The sequence below is a fragment of the Urocitellus parryii genome, chromosome 7, assembly GCF_045843805.1.
Source record: "Urocitellus parryii isolate mUroPar1 chromosome 7, mUroPar1.hap1, whole genome shotgun sequence".
Classification (NCBI taxonomy): Eukaryota; Metazoa; Chordata; class Mammalia; order Rodentia; family Sciuridae; genus Urocitellus; species Urocitellus parryii.
The window spans coordinates 165,446,325-165,474,244 of record NC_135537.1 but is presented as its reverse complement, the minus strand read 5'-3'; the positions used below and the strand labels follow the sequence as shown (position 1 = coordinate 165,474,244).

At 41.0% G+C, this 27,920-nt stretch overlaps 1 protein-coding gene across 1 annotated transcript; it reads left to right on the top strand.

Moving 5' to 3' along the window:
• The first annotated feature begins 60 nt into the window (after positions 1-60).
• Lsm12 (LSM12 homolog) lies at positions 61-27,920 on the top strand. Its single transcript, XM_026412388.2, has 5 exons — positions 61-257; positions 2,030-2,163; positions 23,659-23,768; positions 25,289-25,415; positions 26,251-27,920. Exons 1-5 carry the CDS (start codon positions 134-136, stop codon positions 26,341-26,343), a joined length of 588 nt encoding a protein of 195 aa, XP_026268173.1. The 5' UTR covers positions 61-133; the 3' UTR covers positions 26,344-27,920.

Below are 27,920 nucleotides of genomic sequence, written 5' to 3'. Positions count from 1 at the left end.
CCCACCCAGCACAAGACCACGCCCCGGCGTGCGACGTCATCACGCCTCGTACGTCGCGGCGCGGCGCTTACTGGGGGCCCGGCTTTCGCCCGCTGCTGCCGCCGCCGCCGCCGGCCGCGGCTGCTCTCCCAAGATGGCGGCTCCTCCGGGTGAGTACTTCAGCGTTGGGAGCCAGGTGTCGTGCCGGACGTGCCAGGAGCAGCGGCTGCAGGGCGAGGTGGTAGCCTTCGACTACCAGTCCAAAATGCTGGCTTTAAGTATCCTTCCCTGCGTGGAGCCCGAGGCCGGGCCAGCGTGTAGGTGCGGTGGTGGGGGGGTGGGGGACGACGGCGGCGGCTAGGGCCCTCTCCGGGCCTAGGGGCGACCGGCTACCGCGGCGCCCGGGGCGCATGCGCACGGTCTTGAGCTCCCCTCCCCCTCCTGCTGGCCCTTTGGTCCGCTTGGGGTCTCTGTCTCCTATCCCTTGTGGGAGCTGGCCCCAACCGAGGGTCAGTGGGTGGAGGGGTGCTTGACACGCGGGCGGCTTTTCGGGGAAAACGCCATGAGAGGGGACACAGTGATTTGGAGAGAGGGTAGTGGTGGGAGGGGGCTGGTGGATTGGAGCCCGGATGGAATGGGGGGCGGGTAAAATCATACGGGGAGGGGGTGTGTAGGGTAAGGGACTGTTTGTAGGGTAAGGGTATGGAATTTGGGAGCTGGTGTCTGCTGATGGGATTTATTCCAAGAAAGGGCGGTGGGATGGTGACCAAATGGGCCTTGCCTGGTTGTGAGGAGAGTAACTGTAGGACAGAGTTTGTATCTGGACTGGTGGCTGATTTTGCTGGTGCCTGTGTTTGTGTGGTGTCGTATTGGGGGGGAGTGCTGATTTTTGGGTTTCTCAGTCATTTGGAATTTTGCTGTTTGGGGGATGTTTGCATTGGAAGCCTGGTCCAAAGAGGGCTTGCCACGTTTTTCAGGAGCTCATGTAAGGTGTTTGGGTTACAGGTGACAGTAAGGTCTCATTTTTTTCTTACTTAATCCAACACATGGAAGTGTTGGATTAAGTCTTGACTTTTCCATAGTAGTGCCCTCCTTTTTGAAAGTAGCAGTGTTGAACTGAATGGAAAAGCTTGCCTGCACCTTTGGGGTGGAAATGCTTTCTGAATTATCCTAGGAAACTCTGTCTTGGGAACAAAACACTTCCTGGTTGGAATAAATTTGCCAGGGCTTCCCCTTTTATTGGAGCTACAGGTGGGTTTCTTGGATTTTTTTTTCTTTCTTTTGGAGGAATAGTCCTTTATGGTGTATTTCAAAAAGAAGTTTCCTACTGAGTCTGCTGCCTTTGAGTGGCATGCATTTTAATTCATTTAACTACTGGCTATAGATTTCTAGTTTAAGAAGGTGTCTTCTTAAACTAATTAGAACGAGAATAGTTGCATTTTCTTTCTTTTTTAAACAAGAGGTCACACTTGGACCAAGATCTTTTTCTTCATTGGTTTAGTTGGAAGGATCTTAGAAGGAGGATTTACTCTACTTTTAATTGGTATACAGCAGGCTTTTAGTAAATGGTTGAATGAATGGATGGATGAATGAATTAACTAGTTGGGTCACTTTTGGTGAGTTTCCTTTCCAGTGTTGTAGTTTTCTTCTCTGCAAAATGGGAAATCTCAAACCCGAGAAAATAAAGAGAGCATCATATTGTATTATACCAAGAATACAAAGTACTGGCTCTTCTTTGTGGTTCATAGGTTCTAGGCAAATAGTACTAGGCTCTAAAACTGCTTTATGCCTCTCCATAAAACTCATAGAAAGTGACAGTCCCTTTGAGGCTTCCAGTTTTGGGTTGTGTATGGATTTAATTCTTTGAAATATTTTGGTTGTGGGTTTGGGCAGGAGGAAGGTTAACAAATTCCTGAGAGAGCTATGAATCTTGTGAGACCCTTTTGCTTGTTGCATGCCTATTACACAAGCCTTATGTGAATTGTTTTCTATGTTCCTTTGGGTTGTGCCTCTGCTTGCCCTGTTTTCCTTAACTTTATTTTCTCACCAGAATGTCCCTCTTCCAGTGGAAAGCCTAACCACGCAGATATCTTGCTCATAAACTTACAGTATGTTTCAGAAGTGGAAATAATTAATGACCGAACAGAAACCCCTCCTCCCCTAGCTTCACTCAATGTTAGTAAGGTAAGGACTGAAGGGTTGGTCTGGCTCTCCAAAATGGTGGGAAAGATGAGCCTCATTGACTCTTTTATATACTGTTTTCTGTTTTTCATTGACATGATTGCTTGTTATCTTTTTAAAAAAATGTTTACTTTTTTTCTTTATTCTTGAATATCTGCAGACCTTAAGAAATATGTTGAGCTGGGGGTGTGACTCAGTGATAGGATGCTTGTTTAGCATGTGTGAGACCTTGGTGTTTGATCCCTAGCAAGCACAACAACAACAACAAAACCCAGAAAGAAACAATACCCAAGTAGCATTGAGAGCCTGCTTTTACTCCTTTGTAAAAGAGGGCTTATTTTAAAAACTGGAGTTGCATGAACTTGTGGTGGTAAGTTTGGATGAGGGATAATGCCTGACAACCTTCTGAAATTGTGTAATATGGATATGTGCACACATGAATGTATTTCTTGCGTAAAGAACTGGACAGCATTTTTCAGATTCAGAAGTTTGAAAGCCACTGCCTTAAGAGTTTCATTTTTGTATTTATGTTTGAATTTTGAGGTCTAACATTTCTTCAGATGTTTAGGAGATATATTAATCTTCCATATGCAAATTGATTTCTGGGAACTCAAGTCACTGTTTTGACTCTTCAATTCATTTAGCCAAAGTTCATGTTGATTAATAATAAAATGCCCCAATCCCTATCCATAGCCTGTACTGCCTCCTGTAGTTGGAACACACTTTCTTCTAGAATGATTGAAGCCTTGTCCATTGGAGTAGCTATTAGGACTCATTTAACTGAGTCCTAATAGTCTTCTTTGATTATCAGCCTAATGTAATTCTCTTTCATCATCTCTGTCCCTCATAGTTATCATTTGTAATTAACCTGGGGCTTTTCTTTTCTTTCTTTTTTTTGATGGTGGTACTTGTACTAGAGATTAAACCCAAGGGTACTTTACCACTGAGCTATATTGTCCAATCCTTTTTATTTTGAAATGGAGTCTCTCTAAGTTGCTTAGGGCCTTGCTGAGCCTGACCTCAAACTTTCCATCCTCCTGCCTCAGCCTCCCAGGTTGTTGGGATTAAAGGTATGTGCCACTGTGCCCAGCTTTGGGGCATTTTTATTTGTTTGGGACCAGGAATTGAACAGGGACACTCCACCACTGAGCTACATGCCCAGTCCCTTTTTGTATTTTATTAGAGACAGGGTTTTGCTGAGTTGCTTAGGGCCTTGCTAAGTTGCTGAGGCTGACTTTGAACTGCCATCCTCCTGCCTCAGCCTCTTTGAGCAGGAGGGATTACAGGTATGTGCTACCATGCCCAGCTCGAGGGCAGTTTTAGAGTAAAAGCCGGATGTTTCTATTTTATACTGGAACAACAGTTACAGATTGGTGTGTCCTGGGAAAATTGGGATTTAAGGTTAATCTTACGTATAAACTTTTTGTAATTATATACTATATACTTGTCTAATGTTTATCTTACCAAACTATCCTGCAAGGATGGGAACCGTGCCTGTTTTTGCTGCTGAAAATATAGAACCTTGTACTGAGTAGTTGTTTAATACTTTTGGGTGAGTAAGTTATGATTTTAGTAGCAGCTGCCTTTTTTTTTAGTCTTAAATTATTAGTAAGGTGAAAGTTTTTTTTTTTTTGCCTCTTGAAGACTCTTGTAATAATATATATTCACTTGTCTCTCTTGGCAGGAAATAGGTAGTTGCAACAATATTGAGTAACTGAGGCTAGTAAGTTTTAATTTTCTCAAATATGGAGCGCATTTTCAGATTCAGAGAAATGCTACACTTTTTTTTAGTGATAGCCAAGGACAGATTTGGAAGGGTCTTGAATTTTATGTTGAAGACTGTTGCATTCAGAATGTCCCATTCTTTGAAACCTTTAGATTTTTAAAACACTGGCTTGTCAGATGCCTCCTACAAGTGTAGCGGTCTTTGGATGGGCTTTTTTTTTTTTTTTTCCTGGTACCAAGAATTGAACCTAAGGGTGCTTAACCACTGCGCAGCATCCCCAGCCCTTTTTTAGATACTTTTTTAGAAACAGGGTCTCCATGGTCACTTGTAATCCCAGTGGCTTGGAAGGCTGAGGCAGAAGCATCTGGAGTTCAGAGCTAGCCTCAGCAGCTTAGCGAGACTCTTTCTAAAAACACAAAATTAAAAGGGCTGGGGATGTGGCTCCGTGGTTAAGTATCCCTGGGATCAGTCTGTAATATCAAAAGGAATTGGAGTGTGTGGCACTGTTAAATGGGAGCAATTAAGAAGCAATTCTCATCATATATTTGTCCTCAAAGAGCAGTAGCTCTTGGTTATTTATTTTGTGGATTTTTTTTTTTAAGAGAGAGAGAGAGAATTTTTAATATTTATTTTTTTTTAGTTCTCAGTGGACACAACATCTTTGTTGGTATGTGGTGCTGAGGATCGAACCCGGGCCGCACGCATGCCAGGCGAGCGCGTTACCACTTGAGCCACATCCCCAGCCCCTGCTTTTTTTTTTTTTTAATATTTATTTTTTAGTTGTAGTTGGACACCATACCTTTATTCTATTTATTATTTTTATGAGGTGCTGAGGATTGAACCCAGGGCCTCGCATGTGCTAGGCAAGTAGTCTACCGCTGAGCCACAACCCCAGCCCCTTATGTTTGCTTTTAGTGTTTTGCTTTATAATGATTAGTTTTAGTTGTTGACCAGTGTTATTATAAACTAATTGTTTATCCACTTTTTCAGGAAAGCAGCAAGATGTTAATAGCTTGGGGACTACCAGAAATCTTTTCTTACAGTATGGCTTGCTTGCCAAGTCTTGAAAAAGGTTTGCTGGGAAGAGGAGTCAGAAACTAAACACTAAAATTAGGTTGGAGGGTTATCTTTGGATTTCATTTATTCCTTCTTGCATTTGCAGAGATGTTTATGAGTAAGCTATGTCTTCTTTCCCTTGAAACCAACCTTTCAGGATGCTTTGTAATTCCTTCTTGGAGATTCACTTACAGAGTATCTGCTGGGCTGTTACTGAAAACAGCTGAACTGGGCAGCTATTTATGTATTGGTTAAATGACATTTTTCCACCTCCCTGTTTTGTTTGTTTGATTTTGATGATGGTGTTGGGGATTGAACCCAGGGACTTGTGAATGCTAGACAAGCACTCTACCAACTAAGCTATAGCCCCAGCCCCTAAATAACATTTTTAAGAGCATGGACTTGGGATTTTCTTAGTTTGGAGGATTGTTTAAGCATGTGGAAGAGAAGTAAAGTATTCTGAGATGCCTGGAAGAAAACTGTTGAAGTGTAGTACTTCACGCGCTTCGCGCTTGCAGTCTGAAGGAGCACAATTCCTGTACTCACAGTGTCCAGTGGAAGATGCCAGCATGTGTTAGTTATCTTGATGATATAGTGAGTGTTCTAATTAACTTGTTGATATAAACTGGATATTTGTTTACTGGATATCTATTCCAGCAGGAAATGAAAAGAAAGACTTAAAAGAAATACTTAGTAACAGCTCAATTAGAGAAGGTATAAACTAGCAACTCCTTGGAAATGAACCTGTTTTATTTTCGATTGTCAGGTCACTGCAGGCTAAAAAGTCTTTAATGTCTATCCCAATAATGAGATGTAAGAGAAAGCTTGGGAGAGGACTGGTCTTGAATATCTCTGTTTTTTGGCAGTGCTGGAGATTGAACTCAGGTCCTTGCGCATGCTAAGCAAGTCCTTTATTGCTGATCTACACTCCCAGCTTCTTGAATATCATCTTATCTTCTGCTTAGTAACATTGTACCCTGTTAAAGTGTTCTGACTTTCCTAACGCTAAGGCAGAAGCATTCAAATAAAAGTACAAGATTATACAGTCATAAGTTGAGGTCCAGTTTTTTTTTTTAACCATTTTTCAGCTCATTGTGAAGTCCAGGTTATATTCACCATTGTGGCTCATTCTTCTTTTTGATGGAGGAAGATTTTAATCATTGCTTGGGGAGGAAGCCACAGGAGCCTCCTGGTAGAGTGAAAAATAATTTTTTTTTTTTTAAACAGGGTCTTTTTTTTTTTTTTTTTTTTTTTTAAGAGAAAGTGAGAGAGGAGAGAGAGAGAGAGAGAGTGAGAGAGGAGAGAGAGAGAGAGAGAGAATTTTTAATATTTATTTTTTAGTTCTTGGCTGACACAACATCTTTGTTGGTATGTGGTGCTGAGGATCGAACCCGGGCCGCACGCATGCCAGGCGAGCGCGCTACCGCTTGAGCCACATCCCCAGCCCTAAACAGGGTCTTGAACCCAGCTGTGCTATTTCCCGAGCACCCTCCCACCCCCCTTTTTTTTTTAGAAACAAGATCTTTTTTTTTTTTTTTTTTTTTTTTAAAGAGAGAGGGAGAGACAGAATTTTTTTAATATTTATTTTTTAGTTTTTGGCGGACACAACATCTTTGTATGTAGTGCTGAGGATCGAACCCTGGCCGCACGCATGCCAGGCAAGCACGCTACCACTTGAGCCACATCCCCAGCCCCTTGAAACAGGATCTTGCTAAGGCTGTCTTTGAACTTGCATTCCTCTTGCCTCCTGAGTCACTGGGATTTCAGGTGTGCTCTGCTGTGTCTGGTGAAATAAAATTAACATTTTTTTTTTGTTTGTTTGTGCTGGGCATTGAACTTAGGGGCACGTGACCCCTGAGCCACATCCCCAGCCCTGTTTTTTTGAATTTTATTTAGATACAGGGTTTCACTGAGTTGTTTAAAGCCCTGCTTTTGCTGAGGCAGGGTTTGAACTTTTTTTCCTCTCTCAGCTTCCTGAGCCGTTGGGATTATAGGCATGCCACTGTGCCTGGCATAAGTTTCTTTGAATTGACTCTGCATCTTAAACTCTGGGGATAAAGATTACCCATGGGTTAGTAGTGTTCTCAGGAGATTTGGGACATGCAACATTAATCAGGTATTCTTATGTGTAGCATTTATCACACATTTAAAAAAATTAGGCTGGGGCTAGATAGCTCTAGTGATAGAGTGCATGCTCAAGGGTTTGGGTTTGATCCCCATTACTAAAAAGGAAACCACCACATTTGCTGAAAATGTATTTTGTTGCAAGTTCTTCTGGGGATCATGTCTCCCTTACCTTTTCTTAGTGCTCTACAGTTTACAAAGAGCTTTGACACAGTTCATTTCATTCTTGCAATCATCCTATGTATTTCTTTTTCTTCCTGTGGTAGAACTCAGGGGTGCTCTACTACTGAGATGTATCTTTAGCCTTGTTATTTTGAGAAAGGGTCTTGCTCTGGTGCCCAGGATGAACTTGAGTTGGGGATCCTTCTGCATCAGGCTCCCAAATAGCTAGGATTACAGGCATCAGCCACTGTGCATGGCCTTATGTGCTCTTTACAGTACCCTTTTTTCTTTTTCAGTTTAACAGATGAGAAAACAGGCTTATCAGTTTTAATTGATTCCTTCAAGGTTAAATATCTAGTAGCCTGGGAATTATTATCTATTTATACTATGTTCCTCTGAACTAGCAGTAGGTAGACTTCTTGTTTAATCCTAATATCAGTTCTTACAGAAGAATAAGCAAAGAGATTGAATCATGAACTTAAGATCATGTGTCTAGTGAGTGATAGAGCTAGGATTTGAACTTGGATCTTAAATTTTTACTGCAAATTCTTGTGATTTTCCTTCTCTTTCTTCCCCCTTTTTTTAAATTGGTGTATTATAGTTTAAATAATAATGGAATTTGTTGTTAAATATTTGTTTGTGCACACAGTATAATAATATGATTTGGTTGTATAATTCCCGGTATTTTTCCTTTCCCTCCCTCCCATCTTTTTTGTTTTTGGTACCAGGGATTGAACTCAGGGGCACTCAATCACTGAGCCACATCCCCAGCCCTATTTTGTATTTTATTTAGAGACATGGTCTCACTTAGCGCCTGGCCTTTGCTGAGGCTGGCTTTGAACTCTCGATCCTCCTTTCTTGGCCTCCCAAACTACTGGGATTACAGATGTGTTCCACTGCGCCTGGCTTCCCTTCCATCTTTTCTCCTTCTTACCTCTTCATGCTTATTCCATGTAGCTCATAGAGCAGTTTGGCAAAATGCAGTGAGTACCCAAACTAAGTAATGTTTCTAAGTAAAGAGAAATGTTTTTGTTATGTTATCATGGTCAGAGTGGTACATTGTGAAGAAGGTGAACCTAAAAATGAACCAAATCACTTCTCTACCCTTTTTCTTCCCCACAGTTCCAGGGTCTTGCATATGCTAGGCAAGTGTTCTGACCACTGAGCTGTATCCCCACCCTTTTTATTTTTTATTTTAAAACAGAATCTCACTAACTTGCTCAGGCTGGCCTCTGCCTTGTGATCTTCTTGCCTCTACCTCTTGAGTTACTAGGATTACAGGCATGTGCTACTGTGTCTAAAGATATTTTTAAGAGACCTCTTATTGGTAACCAGAATTAACATGAATTTCTAGAGCAGTGGTATCAGGTGGCATAATTAATTGAACACTTGCCTGAATACTGGAGGTCAGAGCGAGTTGTCACAAAGCTTAGGAGGCTGTGCTTTCAGCCTCTAAGACTCTTAGGAAGGGTCTTACTGACTGAGCCAAGGTCAGTGTGTATTTTTTATTTATTTAGAAGCATTTATTCAGTGCATTGAATGAGATATGTCTTTTTTTTGGTTACTTTCCTGTGTTAGAGAATACTTTTCCTGCAAGAGATGTTTTGGGTAGGGGACATAGGGTAAAGAGACAAAGCACAGAAACTTGAAATCCACAGGTAATACAGTTTAGGTATTCACCTCCCTTACCAAACCACCGATTGGTTTTTCAGCCTTTGTGTGTGGTGTGTTGGGGTGTGTGTGTGTGTGGTGTGAGAGAGAGAGACTGGATATTGAACCCAAGGGCTTATGTAGCATACTGGGTGAGCACTTTATTTACCTTGTCAGCCTTTTGTTTTTCTGTTTTTTTTTTTTTTTACTAGAAATTGAACCCAGGGCACTTTACTACTGACTTACCACCCTGGCTGTTTTTTTTTTTTTTTTTTTTACATTATGCTGGGAATCAAGGGCCTTACCTATGATAGGCAAGTTCTTGATCACTGAGCTACTTCCTCACACTCTCCCTAGTCCTTTTTTATTTTGAGACGGAGTCTTGCTAAGTTACTGAGGCTGTCCTTAAACTTGCAATTCTCCTGCCTCAGCCTCCTGAGTTGCTGAGATTATAGGCATAAGTACCACTAGGTCTGGCCTGTCAGCTTTTTTCTGACCTATTTTCCATTAATAACAAGCAGTAAGTGACCAAATGGAACCAGAAAGAAGAGATTCATAGAGCTTATCATCAATCCCTGGTAATGAGGAATGAGTTGACTGCTACTGAATAAAAATGGAATCTGGAGATAAGTCTCGTGGTGGAGGGGTCTGGTAAGGCTGAGAATATGGAAAAGTCAAAGTTCCTTTTTTTAGAGCCTTTTGATGTTTTATCACTTAAAGAAGCTTTATTTTTCTATTTATCTTTATGACTCTTTGTGCACCTACAAAACTTTAAAATAATCTGGGCGAAGTGGTGCAGCTTGTGATCCCAGCAGTATGGGAGGCTGAGGCAGGAAGATCACGAGTTCAAAGCCAGCCTTAGCAACTTCGCAAAGCCCTAAGTAACTCAGCGAGACCATATCTGTAAATAAAAAACATAAGAGCGTCTAGGGTTATAGGTCAGTGGTAGAGTGCTTGCCTAGCATGTGTGAAGTACTGGGTTTGATTCTCAGCATCACATATAAATAAATAAAATAAAGATTCACTGATAATTTAAAAAATGTTAAAATATAAGAAAGGGCTTGGGGGCTGTAGCTGTAGCTCAGTGGCAGAGTGTTTGCCTAGCAAGTGTGAGGCTGGGTTTCATCCTTAGCACCACATAAAAATCAATAACAAAAGAAAAAACAAAACCCTGGGTGTGAGGGTGCACTCCTGTAATCCCAGTTGCTCTGGAGGCTGAGGCAGAAGGATTGAGGGTTCAAAACCAGCTTCAGCAATTTAACAAGGCCCTGAGCAACTTAGCAAGTCCTTGACTCTAACTAAAATATAAAACAGGGCTGGGGATGTGGCTCAGCTGTTAAGTGCCCCTGGGTTCAATCCCTGGTACCAAAAAACAAAACAGAACAGAAAGTTAAGTGGTTTTCTGCTGGGCACACACACCATGTGTAGATTTTTCTGTATTTTCCTAACTTCCTTGGTATAAAGGTAAATAATTATATTACCAGGGGTTCAGGAAAGCCTAGTTTTGTTAGAGGCTATATTGTAGGAAAGCCTGCAATGGCATGTGAAATGCTGGACCATTCTGAGTGCCTCTAGACATTGTCCCCAGAAAAGAAAAATAATATAATCAAGTTTACAATAAAGTTTGCTTTTTTTTGGGTGGTATTGGGGATTGAACCCAGGGCTTGTCCATGATAGGCAAGTGCTCTGCTACTTATCTATACTCCTAGCCCTTTTTATTTTTGTTTTTGAGACATAGTCATTCTAAGCTATCCAAGCTAGCCTTAAACTTGAGATCCCCCTGGCTCAGCCTTCTGAGTACCTAGGATTATAGGCATGTGCTACTGTGCTTTGCCTAAACTTTACATTTATGTGTATGTATATTTGTATATATTTTGATACTGGGGATTGAATCCAGGAGTACTCTATCACTGAGCTACGTTCCCTAGTCCATTTATTTATTTATTTATTTTTGAGACAGGGTCTTACAAAATTGTTGAGTCTATCCTCCAATTTGATCCTCCTGCCTGTCTCACCCTCCCAAGTTGCTACAATTAGAAGCATGTGCCATGGTGCCCATCCCCAAAGTTTACTTTTAAAAGAAACTGACAGTAGTGTTTAACTTTAGGTATGATGTTATACTGAGGGAATAATTGACTTCGTTTTTGTTTTTCGTTTTTGGTACCAAGGATGGAATCCAGGGTGCTTAACAACTGAGCTAAATCTCCAGCCCTTTTATTTTTTGAAGATGGGGTCTTAGTTTCTTAGGGCATCACTAAGTTGCTGAGGCTGGCTTTGGACTTGTGATCTTCCTGCCTCAGTCTCTGGCTGGGATTATAGGTATGTACCACCATGCCCAGCCATTTTTGTTTTGAGTTCTACCAGTTATACAGTTAAAATTCAGCATAATTTTAGGACTTACTGGTGATTTGAGGGTTGAATCCTGCATATGAGTAAATTTCTGAGGTAGTTTGATAGCCCTTGTATTATGGCCTGTATCCTTGGAATTAGCCTCTTAACAGGGTCCTTGACCATATTTTGACCCTAATGTGTTGAGGTATGGAGTTACTACTCAGTGAAGACAGACTGTGTTTAGGTATGTATGTATATATTTTTTCTTTGGTGCTAGGGATTGAAGCCAGGGTCTGACACATGCTAGGCAAGTTCTCTACCATGAGCCACACTCCTAGCCCTAGGTATGTATGTTTTGGTAGCATATAAGCATATAAATGCGAGGAAGGAAGTAACCACTGTGTATGGCAAGAAATAATTTCTTTTCCTTTGGATGCTGGGTATTAAATCCCAGACCTCATATATGCTAGTAAATGTTGTACCAGTAAGATATACAGCTAGCTGAGAAAAAAATTTTTTGTTTGAATTACTTTTGCTCCTAGAGACTGTAACCTTTGGTGAGCGTATGTTTCCAAGACTGTAGTTTCAGGTGCAAGCCCATCAGTAAGATTTGCACCTAGCTCTTGGTAGATAGTGATTTCCTCATACAGGTATGAAGATGTAGGTGAAAGGTGGAGAGGAAGAATGCATCACTGCTTAGTGTTGGGGCATGTAAAAATAGTGAATGGGGTCAGATGAGGTCTGAGAGGTAGAATGAATGACTACCATTTTATATTTTGGGGGGGGATTAAATCCAGGGGTGCTTTATCATTGAGCTACATCCATAACCCTTTTTATCTTTTATTTTGAGATAGAATATTGCTAAGTAGCTGAGGCGGGCCTTGAACTCACAATCCCCTGCCTCAGCCTCCCAAATAGCTGGGATTACGGACTTGTGCCACCTTGCCTAGTGATTATTTCCCATTTTAAAAATTACTGGCATTGGTGGGGGTGCTGGAGATTAAAACTAGGACTACTTTACCACTGAGGTACATTCCCAGCTCTCAGCACCCCCTCCCCCCCTTTTTTTCTCTTGAGACAGTGACTCATTAAGTTGCCAGGGCTGATTTCGAACCTGCCATCTTCCTTTCTCAGCTTCCAAAGGAGTTGGGGTTATAGGTGTGTGCAAGTAAGCCCAGTGTATCACTGATTTTTTTTGAAAGTCAGGTTCAGTGGCATTCAGACTTTGAGGTCAGCTTGACAGCTGTGGTGGAGGATGCAGTGCTTTAAATCAAAGCTCATGACTCAAGTCACGCTATAGTGCATGTCAGCCACCTGACTCAGTGGGACCCTCATTAGGCCTTCTTGGCATCATAGGGGATGAGGGGAAACTACTGTTCACCTGAAAATTTAGATTATTGAGTCCAGGAGGCTGGCACAGTTATACCATAGACAACCTCTGTACTCCACCTCTTTGATGAAGAGAGTTCAAAAATAAGGACTTTCTTATTGGGCAGTAGTGGTATCTCCTTCAGGGTAATAGAGGGGTGTTCTGACTGGTTCAGTTTCTGGCAGAAGATAGGTTTTGAGGGAAGAAATCCAAATAAGTGGTCCAATTGAATTCTAGCACTGAAATTTTTAAATATATATGTATATATTTTTTAGTTGTAGATGGACACAATAACTATTTTTACGTCGCACTGAAGATCGAACCCAGGGCCTCATACATGCTAGGCAAGTGCTCTACCACTGAACCACAAACTCAGCCCCCATAGCCCTGAAATTTTAAGGCTAGCTTATGTAAATACCAGAAACTGCTCTAGAGATTGAATCAAAGTATCTGGAAAATTTAAGGATCCACACACTATGACAAAGTATAGAATGTGGGGAGTTTGAAGAACTGCATTCTTTTCACAGCTGGGCTGCTAATGAATCGGGTGACTATGTTAGGCACTTAACCTGTGAGAACTGTTAGTTTTATGTTTGCCTCTATGGACCTGTAATAGTCATCAAGTTTTCTTCTTTCATCTGCTTTTCCTCTTGCACTCTCTTCCAGGTGCTAAGAAAGTCAGAATGATTATGATACTGCCCTTGTCCTCAGGAATCTCATATTTGTTGAGAGTTGTGAAGGGCAGTAGCTTTTTTTATGTTTTTGGTGTGGTCGGGGATTGCTTCTGGGGATACATTTCAGGGCCTTGTACGTGATAAGCACATTCTTTACCACTGAACTGTGTCCCATCCTCCAGGACGGTTAACTTAGTGATAACAATATGGTAAAGTCTGTGGTAGTAGGAGTATGAGCAAGGTGTTGTGACAGCATAGAAGAGGCACTGTGGCACATGCCTATAATCCCAGTGACTCTGGGGGCTGAGGCAGTAGGATTGAAATTTTAAGGTCAGTCTCAGCAATTTTGCCAAATGCTGTCACAAAATAAAAAGGGCTGGTCATATAGTTAGTGGTACAGAAAAGAAAATCCCAGGAACTACAAAAGAAAAGTGAGAAGCAGTCTTTTTCTGTAGATAGTGCTGGGCGTGGTGGCACATGCCTGTAATCCCAGTGGCAAAGGAGGCTGTGGCAGGAGGATTGCAAGTCCAAAGCCAGCCTCAGCAATATAATAAGGTCCTAAGCAATTCAACAAGACTGTGTCTCTAAGTAAAATCCAAAAAAAGGCTGGGGATGTTGCTCAGTGGTTAAGTGTCCCTGAGTTCAGTCCCCAGTATTTAAAAAAAAAAAAAAAAAAAAGCAAATCATGTAGGCTTTGTAAGATTCTCTGGTCTGGTCTTCCTCAAAACTATTCAAATTTGCCTTTGTAGACAGTATATAAACAAATGAGCATGATTGTGTGCCAACTAGTAAAACTTACTAAAACAGGTGGTTGTCTGAGTGAATTTGGTTCATAGACTGTAGTGTGCCAACCCTTGGCATAGAGTAGTGAGTTTTGGGGGAAGGCTTCTGAGATATGAGCATGGAGAATAAACGACATGCTCATTTTGTCCATCTCTGCAGTTTAGAAGCTGCTTTTTCAGTGGACTAAATTGTTAGTTTCAGAATGAAGGGATTTTTCTTTAGTATTGGGGATTTAACCCGGGGACGCTTTATTGCTGAGCTACATACTAAGCCCTTTTTAAATTTTAAGACAGGGTCTCCCTGAGTTGCTGATATTTGAGCTTGTGATCCTTCTGCCTCAACTTCCCTGGTTGCTGGGATTACAGGCATATGCCACCACACTTGCTGGGAAGGGACTCATTTTTTTTTTAGTTGTCAGTGGACCTTTATATTTATGTATGTGTGTATGTATGTATGTATGTATGGTGCTGAGAATCCAACCCAGTGCCTCACACATGCTAGACAAATGCTGTACCACTGAACTACAACCCAAGCTCTGTGAAGGGACTCTTTTTTTTGAGTTGTCCATGGACCTTATTTTATTCATTTATTCACACGTAGTGCTGAGAATCAAACTCAGTGCTTCACACATGTGAAGCAAGTGCTCTATCACTGAGCCGCAACCCCAACTTGGGAAGGGACTCTTAATGGTCAGTTTTTATTTGCTTTCTTTTGGAGTGCATGTAGCACTTTATTTGCCAAGTATAATTCATGTATTTAACGTATATCTCATTAAAAAAATTTTTGTTCAATTTTCACATATTTAATTAAGCACCTGCTATGTACTGGGCTCTGTTTTGGGTTTCTTAGAGGACACATTAGTGAACAAAACAAAGGTCCTTGTCCTTGGGGAGCTTATATTCTAGCAGGGTTTGGTACAATTTCCAAAGCCAGGGCCACAAAATCGGGCCAACAAAACAGTTGCCCAGTTGGGGTTTTAAACATCAGTCCAGGGGCCTGATAGTATAGCTTGCATGCACAAGGTCCTGGATTCAACCACCAGTACTGCAGTCAGTCAATTAGTAAGACCAATGCAGGGCTAGGTGTGCTGGCACACACTTGTACACCTTTACACCAGTACTCCTGTACTTCTCAGGAGGCTGAGGCACAGGATTGCAAGTTCAAGGCCAGCATGGGGAACTTAAGGGACACCCTGTCTAAAAATTTAAAGGGCTGGAGATGTAGCTCCATGGTAAAGCACTTGGTTCAATCCTTGTGCAAGGCCCTAGGTTCAATCTGTAGTACCACAAAAATAAAGGGAAAAAAGACCCCCACACCACATGACCATTGTCACGGCCAGAAAGCCACTATGATCAGGAAGTGAATGGTGTATTACATTTTAAATATGTGTGTACATTGTGGAATGGCTAAATCAATCTAATTTCGTTACCTTGCATACTTATTTGTTTGGTGGTTTCAGTATTGACACTTGAGGCTCTACATGTATATCTTTATTAAACTCCAACAATAACCCTTCAGGATGGATTTTGTTGTACATACCATGTGTCAGGAGACATTATGTATCTTACCTCTGTTTCATGCACCTAGTAACTAGTAGGGGTTTGAGGTGGAATTTCTCTTTTGAGGGGAAGAGGTTGGCTTTTCCGTTCTACTTTATATTTTTTGTTCTCATTGGAATCTAGAAACAGCAGCACATGGCTCTGTCACTGAATAAAGTGAACTCTAGCTGGGTGCAGTGGCACACACCTGTAATCCCATCAAAGGGGGAGGCTGAGGTGGGAGGATTACAATTTGAGACCAGCTTAGGCAATATAGTGAACCCTATCTCAAAAAAGTAGAAAAGAAGAATTAACCTTTTTTTCCTCCTATAAGTGGAGCCTCTCAGTTTGGATTATAGTTAAAGACATTTTCCAAGTAAATATTCCAGTTATGTTTTGGAAAATGCTTTCTAGGATTTATAACTTTTTGTTACAGGATTTATAATTTCTTGTTCTAGGATTTATAACTTCTTAGTGTTACTATGTGAGATGATGATGTGTAATTTAACCACTACAGTAGCCACTTTACCATCTGTAGGTGTCTTGTAATATGTTGATTCCTTAAACATACATAATGTATAAGATAAAAGGGGAAAAGCAATCTAAGTTTATTGGGTAAAGGAGGGTTGCATTATATGCATTTTTCTGAAATGACCCACAAGCCACATTCTCTATGCTAATAATGTTAAATAAGAACTAATATTCGCACAGTGCATTATAGCTCACCTACTGCTTTTTAAAATTCCCTCATGGAGCATTAGATGGCTAATTTGAGCCCACATTCTCAGAGATAAATTGTTGAGGTCAAATTTCAGCTTGTATCCCAGCCAGTTTTCTTTCTGGCAGAGCCACATGCAAGTTTGACAGCAGTTTGATTAAAGAATGTCAGGTCTAGGAAATTATTCTAATGTTTTGTGACATAATTACAACTTCTTTTTGTTTGTATACTGAACCCAGTAGCGCTTAACCACTGAACTACATCCCAACCCTTTTTCCTTTTTAATTTTTATTTTGAGACAGGGTCTCAAAATAAATTGAGGTCACTAAGTTGCCTAGGGCCTCCCTAAGTTGCTGAAACTGGCTTTGAACTCAGAATCATTCTTTTTCAGCCTCCTGATTTGCTGAAATTTCAGGAGTGTGCCACCATCCCTAGCTTTATTTTACTTTTTTGAATTTTGAGATAGAGTCTCATCAAGTTGCTGAGGGTCTTGCTAAATTGCTAGGGCTGGCCTCAAACTTGTGATACTTCTGTCTCAGCCTCCTGAGTCTCTGGGATTACAGGCATGCACCACCAGGCCTAGTTTGTGACATAATTACACATAATTTAATTAAAAAAATTGATTTTTCTTTTCTTTTTTTTTTTTTTTAGGAACTTTGCAGATGTGATTACATTTAATATCTTGAGATAGGGAGAATATCCAGGATTATCCCGTTAACCCATTTAATCGCAAGGGTTCTTTTTTTTTTTTTTTTATTGGTTGTTCAAAACCTTACACGGCTCTTGACATATCATATAAAAATTGATTTTTCTGACATCTAGTTTGTGTTTTAAACTAAGTTGTCTATTATGTGTATTGACTTTAACTTGAATCTGGTTCTATATCATAGTAGCAATATGGAAATGTTTATGAGTGTTCTGTACAAATCTGGAGATTGATATGAAAATGTGGGCCCCTGGTTTTTCAGTGTTTTAATTTTTTCATCATACTAAGTAAGTACTTAATATATCTGCATTTATGTGCAGGAAACTTGCTTTGATTTACATTTCTCTAGTCAGAAAATGATGGATTTGGAGAGTAAACTTAACCATATTGGCCTGAAATGTTTTGTCACACAGGATGTTTTCTTTGACACGTTCCTGTGAATTACCTTTAACAAGAGAAATAAGGGGTGTTCTTTAGGTTTAGGGTGAGACTGGGGTCCTGTTTGGAAAAAAAAGGCCCTTCCCTGAAAGACAGGCAAGCCTGTTCTGTACCAGGAACTTTGTCTACTGGAAACACCAGAGTGTATTAAGAGGTATGTATGGGACTGGGGATGTAGCTCAGCAATAGAGCCTGGCATGTGTGAGACCCTGGCTTTAATCCCTGGCATTGCACAAACAACAACAAAAAGGATGGCAATTGAGTAGGCTCACAGAGTTTTTTTTTTTTTTTTTTTTTTCCCTTTTTCTTTTTTGGTACCTGGAATTGAACCCAGGGACACTTAACCACTGAGCCACATCCCCAGCCCCTTTTTTATATTTTATTAGAGACAAGAGTCTCACTGAGTTGCTTAAGTCCTTGCTAAATTGCTAAGGCTGGCTTTGAACTCTTGATCCTCCTGCCTCACCCTCCTGAAGGGCCAAGTGTGCGCCATTGCGCCTGGCTTTTTTTTTTTTTTTTTCTTTGAGACAGGATCACTATGTGCCCAGGCTGACCTCAAACTCCTTGGCTAAACTGATTCTTTTGCCTTAGTCTCCCAAGAAATTGGGACTACAGGCATGTGCCACTGTGTCTGGCTATGTATCCCCCTTCTTTTTTTTTAAGTTGTAGTCGGACACAATACCTTTGGTTTTGTTTATTTATTTTTATGTGGTGCTGAGGGTCGAACCCAGTGCCTCACACTTGCTAAGCAAGTAAGTGCTCTACCACTGAGCTGTAACCCCAGCCTCTATATATTCCCCTTTTAAAAATACTTTTTTCTTCATTCAAATTTGTAACTGTTTTGAATAATAAATTAGTCTTATATCTTATAGGTGAAACTTAAGTATAGTGTAATGGTTGGGAATGAAGCTCAGTGGTTGTGCCTTGCCTAGCATGTGTAAGACCCTGGGTTCAATCTCCAGCACTGCACAAAGAATTAAAAACAAAAACCAAAAATCCCTGAAATTAGACTGCCTGTGTTCTTCAAATCTGAACTCTTCCACTTGTGCATGGTAAATTTGTGAACCTTTCTTAATAGTTATGCCTTGGTTCCTCCGTTTACAGATTTTGGTCCCTCTTTCATAGAGAAAAAAAAGAGATTGAAACCAGAGGGGCTTTACCACTGAGCTATATCCCCCAGCCCTTTTTGTTTTTTATTTTGAGACAGGGTCCTACTAAACTGCTGAGGCTGCCCTTGAACTTGCTACTTCAGATCCTCTGCCTCAGCCTCTTGCCTTGCTTGGATTACAGGCATGTGCCACCACGCCTGGTTTAGGATTGTTTAAAGAGTGTTTTCTTGGGGCTGGAGATGTGGCTCAGCGGTAGCGCGCTCGCCTGGCATGCGTGCGGCCCGGGTTCGATCCTCAGCACCACATACCAACAAAGATGTTGTGTCCGCCGAGAACTAAAAAATAAATATTAAAAAAAAAAATTCTCTCTCTCTCTCTCTCCTCTCTCACTCTCTCTTTAAAAAAAAAAAAAAAGAGTGTTTTCTTTTTCTTCCAGAGCTGGGGATTAAACCCAGGAATTCCATGTTAGACAAGTGCTCTACTACTGAGCTTTACCCCCAACCTTGATTCAATGTTTTTGATTTATCATTATGAATTCTAGAACACCAGTTTAAGTGGTATACTGTATTTTTTGAGTTTCCAGTTGTCAAAGGTTGTAAGAAACAGGATACTTTTCTTTTTTTTTCTTTGAAAAGATGGAATCTTATCACATTACCAAAATGATCCTCCTGCCTCACTCAGCCTCCCAAGTAGTTAGGACTACATTATAGATGCATGCCACAGTGCCTGGCTCAAAATAGTATTTTATTAGAAACTTTTATTTACTTATTTTTGGTATTGGTGATTGGATCCAGGTTGACTTTACCATCAAGCTACACCTCCAGCCCTTATAATTTTTTATTTTGAGCAGAACCTAAGTTGCTGAGGCTGGCCTTGAATTTGCGATCCTCCTACCTTAGCCTTCCTGAGTTGCTTGGATTATAGGTATACACCACTGTGACTGGCTATTAGAAAATTTTAAGCAGAACCTTTCAGCTAGAGAATAAGGAGACCTGGGCATATTGATACTTAGAAGAAATATTTTTCAGAGTCTATTGGTAGCTAAGAATGAGGGCTTTTTCAAGTGCCTGCCTCAAATCCGAAGGGGCCAAGAGCAATGTTTCTTAGGATGATAGTTCTTAACCACTCTGGTTTGCCACCCTCTGACCCTCACCTCCCCTGGCTTGTGGACAGCAACCAGTATTTCAGGGTAGCAGCTGCAGTGTCTTTTAACCCCTCTCTGAGGGCAGCTGGTTGGAAGACCCAAACACACAGAGAAGACAAGCTGAGAGTGGCTCATTAGAGTCAGTAGGTCACACGGAGCAGGTTTATCTTTGGACTCTGCTTCCCTTATTATATCAGCTGTCTCAGCCTGTTAAATGCTTGCAGTAGGAATCCCTCTGGATTCCCCACAGCACCTGTGCTTTCCTGGTCTGGAAATAGCTGGTAACTAAATAATAAGATGATGTGCATATTGCCTGGATTTTGTAGTCATTGTGGCTCCTTCCTCTCTCCCTCAATGCACAAAGAGATATTTGTGTGCCCTTGGTGTTCATAAAGTCATTCGCTTAAGGATTATACAGCAACAGGCAGAACTAGAAGCCTTGTAATATTGATTTGCTTTGGTATCAAGTTCATGCACTTTTCTCCTTTGCCCACATCAAGGTGCTATATATAAAATGGCCCCTGGAGGAAGCACTGGTTAGTAGACAAGGAATGACTTTGTTTTCACTGGGAATCATACAAAATGAAAGGAAAGGCAGGTAAGTGCAGGTTGTCATGTGCAGTCATTTCAGTTAAGCCACGTGCACATTAGTTAACACATACTTATAGGTTTATGCTTCTTGGTTTGCCTGAACCCAGTGTATCCTAAAACTTGGTGCCTTTTATTCTTTGAGATAACTGTCTGGTTAGTGTTTCTTTTTTGTGTGGTTGCAAGGCCAGCAGTTGGCATGTTGTCTTTGAAAATGGTTGTAGAATGGGTGATAGTCATGAAATTAAAAAAAAAAAAGTATAATCCTGATGACCCTCTCAAGCTTAAAAGGCACACCCTACACCTTTGCTATTGAGGGCAGTTTTTATTTTTTCTCTCTGACATTCTGACTGACATTAATCATAACTTGGAATACAGGTATATAGTCATTTATAAAACACAAAGTGAAAAAATTAGATTTTACAACAATTGAGTGTAAAGTGATAATCATTTGCTCTACAAAAGAAGGTTTATCCACATTCTGAATGAGTTTTTCATGCCTAAAAAATAACAAGGTGATCTTCCTCCCTCTCTTGACCTTCAGTTTGAAGAGAGGGAACACTTCTAGAACAGTTTCTTCATTCTTAATTGGTGGGGTACTCTGTGAGAGAAATTTACTCCATTTGCATAGCTTCTTCCTGGCGAAAGAAGATTTCTGTAGCTGAACGCCAGGTCCAAGCGTTTTTTTCAGATTGCGGTGCAAAGGCAACCTGTGAACTGATAGCTGAAGGTTTCAGGGTTAGCAGTGAGTCTAGGTCCCTAAAATCTAATTGCAGGTCTAGGTAGAATAGTTGAGGACATTGGTCTGCATATACAGCCAGGGTCTACAGCTCAGTGGTAGAGCTCTTGCCTAGCTTGTGCAAGGTCCTGGGTTCAATCCCATCACTACAAAAAAAGAAAACACACAAATATACACAGTCAGCTTGTACTCATTTCTACTGAATTCCAGGTGCTCCCTTACATTATTTAACATTTGAGATCTGTTTGCATAGAGTTCAAAATGGAGAATCACAAAGTTCATTTTTCTTTGCTTTCAACAAGATTATGCAATTGGTATTTGGGAGAAGAGGTTTTGACAAGGGGTGTATTTTGAAATCACTGTTCTATAACTAATGTGTCATTTTACTCTGGCTATCTAAATAATCATTCTGGCTGAGATTTATATCCATTTTATTCTGCCTTTGGCAAAAATTCAAAAGTGACTCCTTTTCCAGCACCCCACTCCCAGCTTAATTTTAAACATTCTGCATAGATGCCTGGTTTCCTGAACAACTCTTCTCTTACTGATTGGGGTGATGTTATGGTTTTGAGCTACTCTGTAGGTGACAAGGATATTTTACTAGCCACCACAAGCTTTATAGAAGCAACTTTGTTTGACCCAACATTGGGAGATAATTTTGGTTTTCCAGTTAAAAAACATTTAAGGTTTGAGACTTCACAGTAAAATCCTGCTGGCTCTTGAAATGAAGCCCTGTCTGACCACTAGTTGCTTTCCAGGAGTTGCACTGCCCTCCAAGTTTTCCCTTTTTCCTTGGAGACTATTTAGATTTTCTAAAGCATTGCTTAGAAAACAAGACTCAGTGAATCCCTTTCTTGTTATCAGGGTTTTTTGGTATCTGAGTAAGTGTTGCTTAAAATACACCATCAGGACTGGGGATATAGCTCAGTGTTAGAACACTTTCCTGGTGTGCATGACCCCCTAGGTTCAGTTCCCAGCACCATGCAAAAACAACAGCAAACACCATCAACAGTTCTTTTTTCATAGAAACTGAATGCTTTCAAGCCATGGGGCTTTCTTCTTATATTTGAAACTGCCACCACTCGGAGTGCTTGTCAGCCCAATGCATTTATTTCTCTAAACATTAGCATGATGGGGCCAGAATTGTGGCCAAGCCAGAAAGATTATTCATATGCTGCCGATGTATCTGTTCATGTCTTAGAGACCATGTTAGTTCTGGGGTCAAATCATTACAGAGTTTTGCCTTGCTTTCCTCTCTTCCCTGGGGAGGCTGAGATGACAGCATGTATGTGCTAGACTTTCTGCCCTCACATCTCCTCCTCCCCCTCAGACAGTTTTTGAAACTCAAGCAGCAGTGAATCTACCCAGTTCCTGATAACCCAGTTGAAGGCTTCCTTTTCTTAATAACAAAGCCAAGCCTTAATAAAATGTGTTTCATTTTACCAACAAAGAATTAAGACACTTGGTTTGCTTTTTTCCCTCTGTAGAAATGTTTGGTTGAGGTTTGAAGGGTCTCTTTTAATAAAAAGCAGAATAAAAATGTTTAAGGATTGTAAGCACCTTAGGTACTATTGGGACATGTTGATGGTATACTCTATCTTTGTGTTTAAGGAGCTGATATTTGGGGAAAGATTGTTTTTGCATGTGTTTAGTATGCTACAGTGTCATTATATTCAGCTATTTAAGTTCATGGGGCTGGAAAATCTTCATTTGTTTGTGTTTCAGATACATTGTCTGCCTTTCATTTGTTTTAACCACCTTGTCTAGCACATTTGTTTTATCTTACACAGATGTGTATTCTGAAGTCTGTAGCAGCCAGTTGTGTGGGTTGATAATGATAGATTGATAGGTTACCCACTCATGTTGGGAGAAATTTTTAGATTTTAATAGAGTACCAGATTTTAGTAGAACTTTCTTTGATCAATTTATAATTGTTCCACCAGAGGGCAGTGAAGGAACTGAGATAGAACCCAGATCATTCCTTTTCCCCAAGAACTGGCAGAGTTGCTGTCAGCTCAAATGAAAGTAGGCAGTATCTGTTGTTAGATTTATTTGAGTCTTGCCTTCTCATGTGAGTGCAGATAAGGGTGCTGGACAAGGCAGGGCTTCAGGAGCCTTGAATTCTGGTCTTCGAAGGTGTCCTACACATTAATTTCTAAGCCTGAGGCTGTAGCACAGTAGTGGATAAACATTCTTTGTTTTCTCCTTTTGATAGAAATGTATGCATTACCTTTTATCTTCAGCCATCACAGTCATACTCTATAATGTTACCCTGTTTTATTTCTTTCCTAGCCCTCATCTCTGAGATTGTCTTATTCTTTTATTTATTTGTTTATAGTCCACCTCTTCAACCCCCTCCACTTTCAGGCTCTATCTAATCTAGCATAGTGCATGTCTGGCAAATGGGAGGCACTCACGAAAAATAAGAAGGAAGGAAGGGGGTGTTTTCCAGGAATAGCATTTAACTGTTTAGTAGCATTTAACCCACATTTATGTTGTGGGTTATTTGTTTCATTTTGAATCTCTGATAAAACTGAATCTATCCAGACTGGTCTTTTCTGACCTCTTTTCTCAGCTCAGGTCCTGATTTGGGAAGAATAAAGGTGAATGCTTTTCTGAGTTTCTTTCTCTCCCCCATCCTAGCTTGCCAGCAAAGCACGGACAGAGAAGGAGGAGAAGCTGAGCCAGGCCTATGCAATCAGCGCTGGTGTCTCCCTAGAGGGCCAGCAGCTCTTCCAGACCATTCACAAGACGTGAGTTGGGGGAGCATAGGGGTCCCTTGTCCTGGGTGTGATGTTGTCTGGCTGTGTTGTCTAGTGGCAGACTTTTGGGTGGTTGACTTTTAAAAGTGTACCAGGGAAGCTGGGAAGTACATTGGCAGCACTCCAGAATCCAGAGATGCAATGCTGTTGCTGCTTTCTAAACAGAGAAGTAGTGTCATCATGGACAAATCATCTTCTCTGGGCTTGAATTTCTTGTCTATAAAACTTGCTTTTAGATTAAATTATCTATAAAGGTACTTCCAAACCTAGTAGCTCATAAGTTAGAATTAGTGATTTCTTTTTCATTTACTTTTGTTGTTGTACATTTCTCTAAAAGATGATGCAGTCTGATTATGGGAAAGTTATATCTCTATTAATTTTTCCTGTTGTACATAGGGACAAACGGGGAGTTAGAGCAAAAGGCTATCTTACCACTCTTTAAAGACATTTTGTCACAGCATAAGTCATTTGACTCTTAACTGCTGAAAACTAGAACATTTGAGATCCCCCCCACCCCCGCCTTCTGTTACCCTATTTAACCTTGGATCTGGTGCACAGATGGCAGCTGGCACCAGAGCTGTGTGAGGCTGTGGTATATCTGAGCATTTACAGGTATGCGAAGGAACTCTCTTAGTAGCATCAGCTGCCCTGGGGTTCCCCCAAGTGTGAACTAGAATGGGTTTTCCCAGTCTGGCAAGTGCCCAGCAGCTCCCATGGTGGATAGTAGTGACAGATCTGTAAGATGGGGAGTTTTAGTTATTTTTTTGTTTTGTTTCTGTTTTTGTTTTCATAACAGGAATTGAACCCAGGGGCACTTTACCATTGAACTGCATCCCCAGCCTTTTTTATTTTTTATTTTGAGACAGGATCTCACTAAGTTATCTAGGGCCTCACTAAATTGCTGAGGCTGACCTTGAACTTGCAGTCCTCCTGCCTCAGCCTCCTATGTTGGTGGGATTACAGACATGAGCTACTGCACCCAGCTGAGTTTGTTTTTTCTAGAGGTGGTATTTCTCTCTAGGCCAAGGGTGAGCAGACTATACCAGTGGACCAAGTCTTTTCATTGGTAAATATATCTCCTGTGGCTGCTTTTGTACCACAGTGACAGAGTTCCACAGTGACAGAGCCCAGCTGACTTGCAGAGCTTAAAGTACATATTATCTGACCCAAGATAGAAAATGTTTACTGTTATCTAAATTGAATCTAGTGGCCTGAGTATAGTTGTTTATTTGTAACTGAATTTGATTTGGATAAATTTTTTATGGTTCTCTAAGTCCCTGATCCTTCAGACTAACAATTCTGGATTCTCCTCAGGATAAATGTACATCAGTTTCATTGCTTTCCTAGCCAGTGATGCCCAGAGACTGTATCCTGGCCCCTCTCTGTGGGATGCTGTCATGTAGCCATTGGCTGAGCTGGGAAATTGGACTCAGCCTTCTGGAGTTAGTTCTTCATCAGGCAGGAGGTGTGGCATGCCCCTAAGAGGTAACCTTTCACCTGTTCTCTTCTAGCATTAAAGACTGTAAATGGCAAGAGAAAAACATCGTAGTCATGGAAGAAGTTGTTATTACACCCCCATATCAAGTGGAAAACTGTAAAGGCAAAGAGGGGAGTGCACTGAGCCATGTACGCAAAATAGTAAGTAAAGGAGCCGTAAGACTAGTGAAAGGTGGTTCCTTGGCCTTAACATTCCAGCATCAGAGCAGGACATGGTGCTTTTACATCCATAATGCTTCCTCTAACAGCCCTATCTGACATCTCTGTACTGGGGGGGGGGGGGCTCTGCACTGGTGACTTGGACACTCCTTTGGGATTGGAACCTCCGGGCGTTATGGAATACAATAAGTGGTCAGCCCCATTTCCTTTGCCACACAGCTCTATAGAGTTAGCCAGGGCATTCTGTGTTATTGGGCAGTTTCTCTCATCTCTGATTAGTTTCTGCTTAGCTACGGGTGCCCTTTTTGGAAGGGCTAGTGGTGTAAATCAATTACTGTTGGCGTCTCTGACTTTACATATATGTCACCTAACTTTCTTGATTGGGGTATAGCATTTGTAAAATTAAAAAATACTCTTTAAAAAATTTTTTTTTCCTCTTGAGGAACACTGAGAGTCCAGTGTTGTAGATGTAAAAGGTATAAGACTAATTCCCCTCACCCAGCTTTCATTCAGCATTTGTGTAAAGAAGAAAGAAGGAAATTGAGTCATAATGATCTCCCTTCATTTTATTATATTTTGTTAATCAGTTCAAGAATTTCTGACAAGTTTTAGCTAAATTGCCAAAAATGTAGCTGAAATAAAAGGCTCCTGCTTACCTTGGGCTTCACAAGGCTGGTAGACAGCAAGGGCAAAAGTATTACATGCGTAGTTCATGGGCCAAACAGCTGGGCTGGAGCTGATGAAGCCTGGACTGGGCCATTTGGGAGACTTTGCTTGCCCATCCCCTTTTCTGATTTGGCTGCTTGGTCTTTTTCAGGTTGAAAAACATTTTAGAGATGTGGAAAGCCAAAAGATACTGCAGCGTTCACAAGCCCAACAACCACAGAAGGAGGCTGCTCTGTCATCCTGAGTCCACACACATGGAGGACTCTTCCAGCATCCAGCCAAGGAGGCAGTGGTGGTGGCTTCAGCGGAGGCAGGCCAGGGGAGGGAAGGGATCCTATATTTCCTGCTGGCTCTTGTTAACAAAGGGTCAGCATTTCCAAATCTTAGACTTGAACAAACAAAACACCCAACAAAAAAGAACAAGAGAATAATTTAAAAGTTGAATCATTACTTGACTAACAGACTTTGGTCCCCCATGTCCTTTTCACAGCCCCCTTCTGGAACAGTCACCTTGTTAATTTTATTTTTGAAAATTCCTTTCCTGCTCTGCCCTTTGACTTCTGACTTTCCTTTCCTAGTCTGTTCCTGCCGTTCTGTTTTTATAAGTGGCTACACTTGCCTTCTGAATGATCGAAAGAAACTTTTACACCTTTTCTTCCAAAATAAAAGTAACAAGCTGACTGTGATTCTTAAGTTGAGACCTGAGCAGCAGACAGTGGTCTCACTTTAAATTTTTCTTTTTTTTTTCTTTAACTTTTTTTTTTCTTTTTTGCACAGGGCATGGCTTGAATTAGTTTTATTTTTCTTAACTTTAAATATATATATGAAAATATATATTAAAATGTTCTCTAAATATTTTCTGCTTCTTGCAGGTCTCTTTTTACTAGATCATGGCCGTTCTTCCCACCTCATCCCTCTGGAAAAAAAAAAATGTGTTGCCCTTTCCACCACCCATAATAGCCAAGACAACTAACTTGACTTAGTTACAGCAAGAATCTTCTGCAACACTTTGTAGAGCCAGTGTATGCAGATGGGTTTTGGCTTTAAGGGTTCCTGATAGCTTTTCAGTCTACATATGTACCAGTCTCACATTTGGCCCCAGCCTCGGGACTCTCCCTCTGCCTTTGTTGTACTTCATGGTACTAGAAGATCCTCCTCACCATTCTCCACATGGGAGAGTCAGCTGCCCTTCCTCCTGTGCCTCTGCAAGCAGAGAACTGCTTGCATGGCACATCTCAGCTCTTCCTCCTTGAGGGGTGATTTTCTTTTCTAAGAAACCTGGAGTCTGTCTGCCCTGACCTCTCTTTAAATCTATATTCAGAACCTCTAGCCCAGGAAAAAGCTTGGGTGACCTCTAATTTCTCTTCTCTTGCCATCCTCCTGCTCTTCTGCCCTGCCTCCACCCCCTGCAATTTTACAAGCTATTGATAGTTTGTATGTGCTCAGCCAATGGGCAGAAAACCTGGAAAGAATTTCTGGACTTTAGCCCACCAGTTTGTCTGGTTTGACTAACCTGCTGAGAGCTGAAAGTGGCACTCGTCCCTGGGCCTTCAGGGTGATCTCAAGGGGCAAGTGCTACCACCTGAATATCAGGCACTGAGTGGGATGTGGGTGATGCTCATGTGACTGGCTAGAGCTTTGGGGGTGGGGTGGGGGTTAACTACTATTTTTTTGGCCATGATCTCTTTCCCCTTCCTTTTTTTTTTAATTAAATAAATGGATCAAAATTAAATAATTCAAGCCCTGCCTTCAAAATGAAAAAAAAATTTTTTTTAGTATTGTTTAGCAAAAACAATAAAACCCAAATTTTTTTAACCATCA

What these genes read in the sequence shown, in the direction of transcription:
- Lsm12 (XM_026412388.2), top strand. Translation starts at nt 134, where the DNA reads ATGGCGGCTCCTCCGGGTGAGTACTTCAGCGTTGGGAGCCAGGTGTCG. An exon ending in GTCCAAAATGCTGGCTTTAA is followed by an intron (nt 258 to 2,029) that starts GTATCCTTCCCT and finishes TTTTCTCACCAG; the next exon opens with AATGTCCCTCTTCCAGTGGA. An exon ending in CTTCACTCAATGTTAGTAAG is followed by an intron (nt 2,164 to 23,658) that starts GTAAGGACTGAA and finishes CCCCCATCCTAG; the next exon opens with CTTGCCAGCAAAGCACGGAC.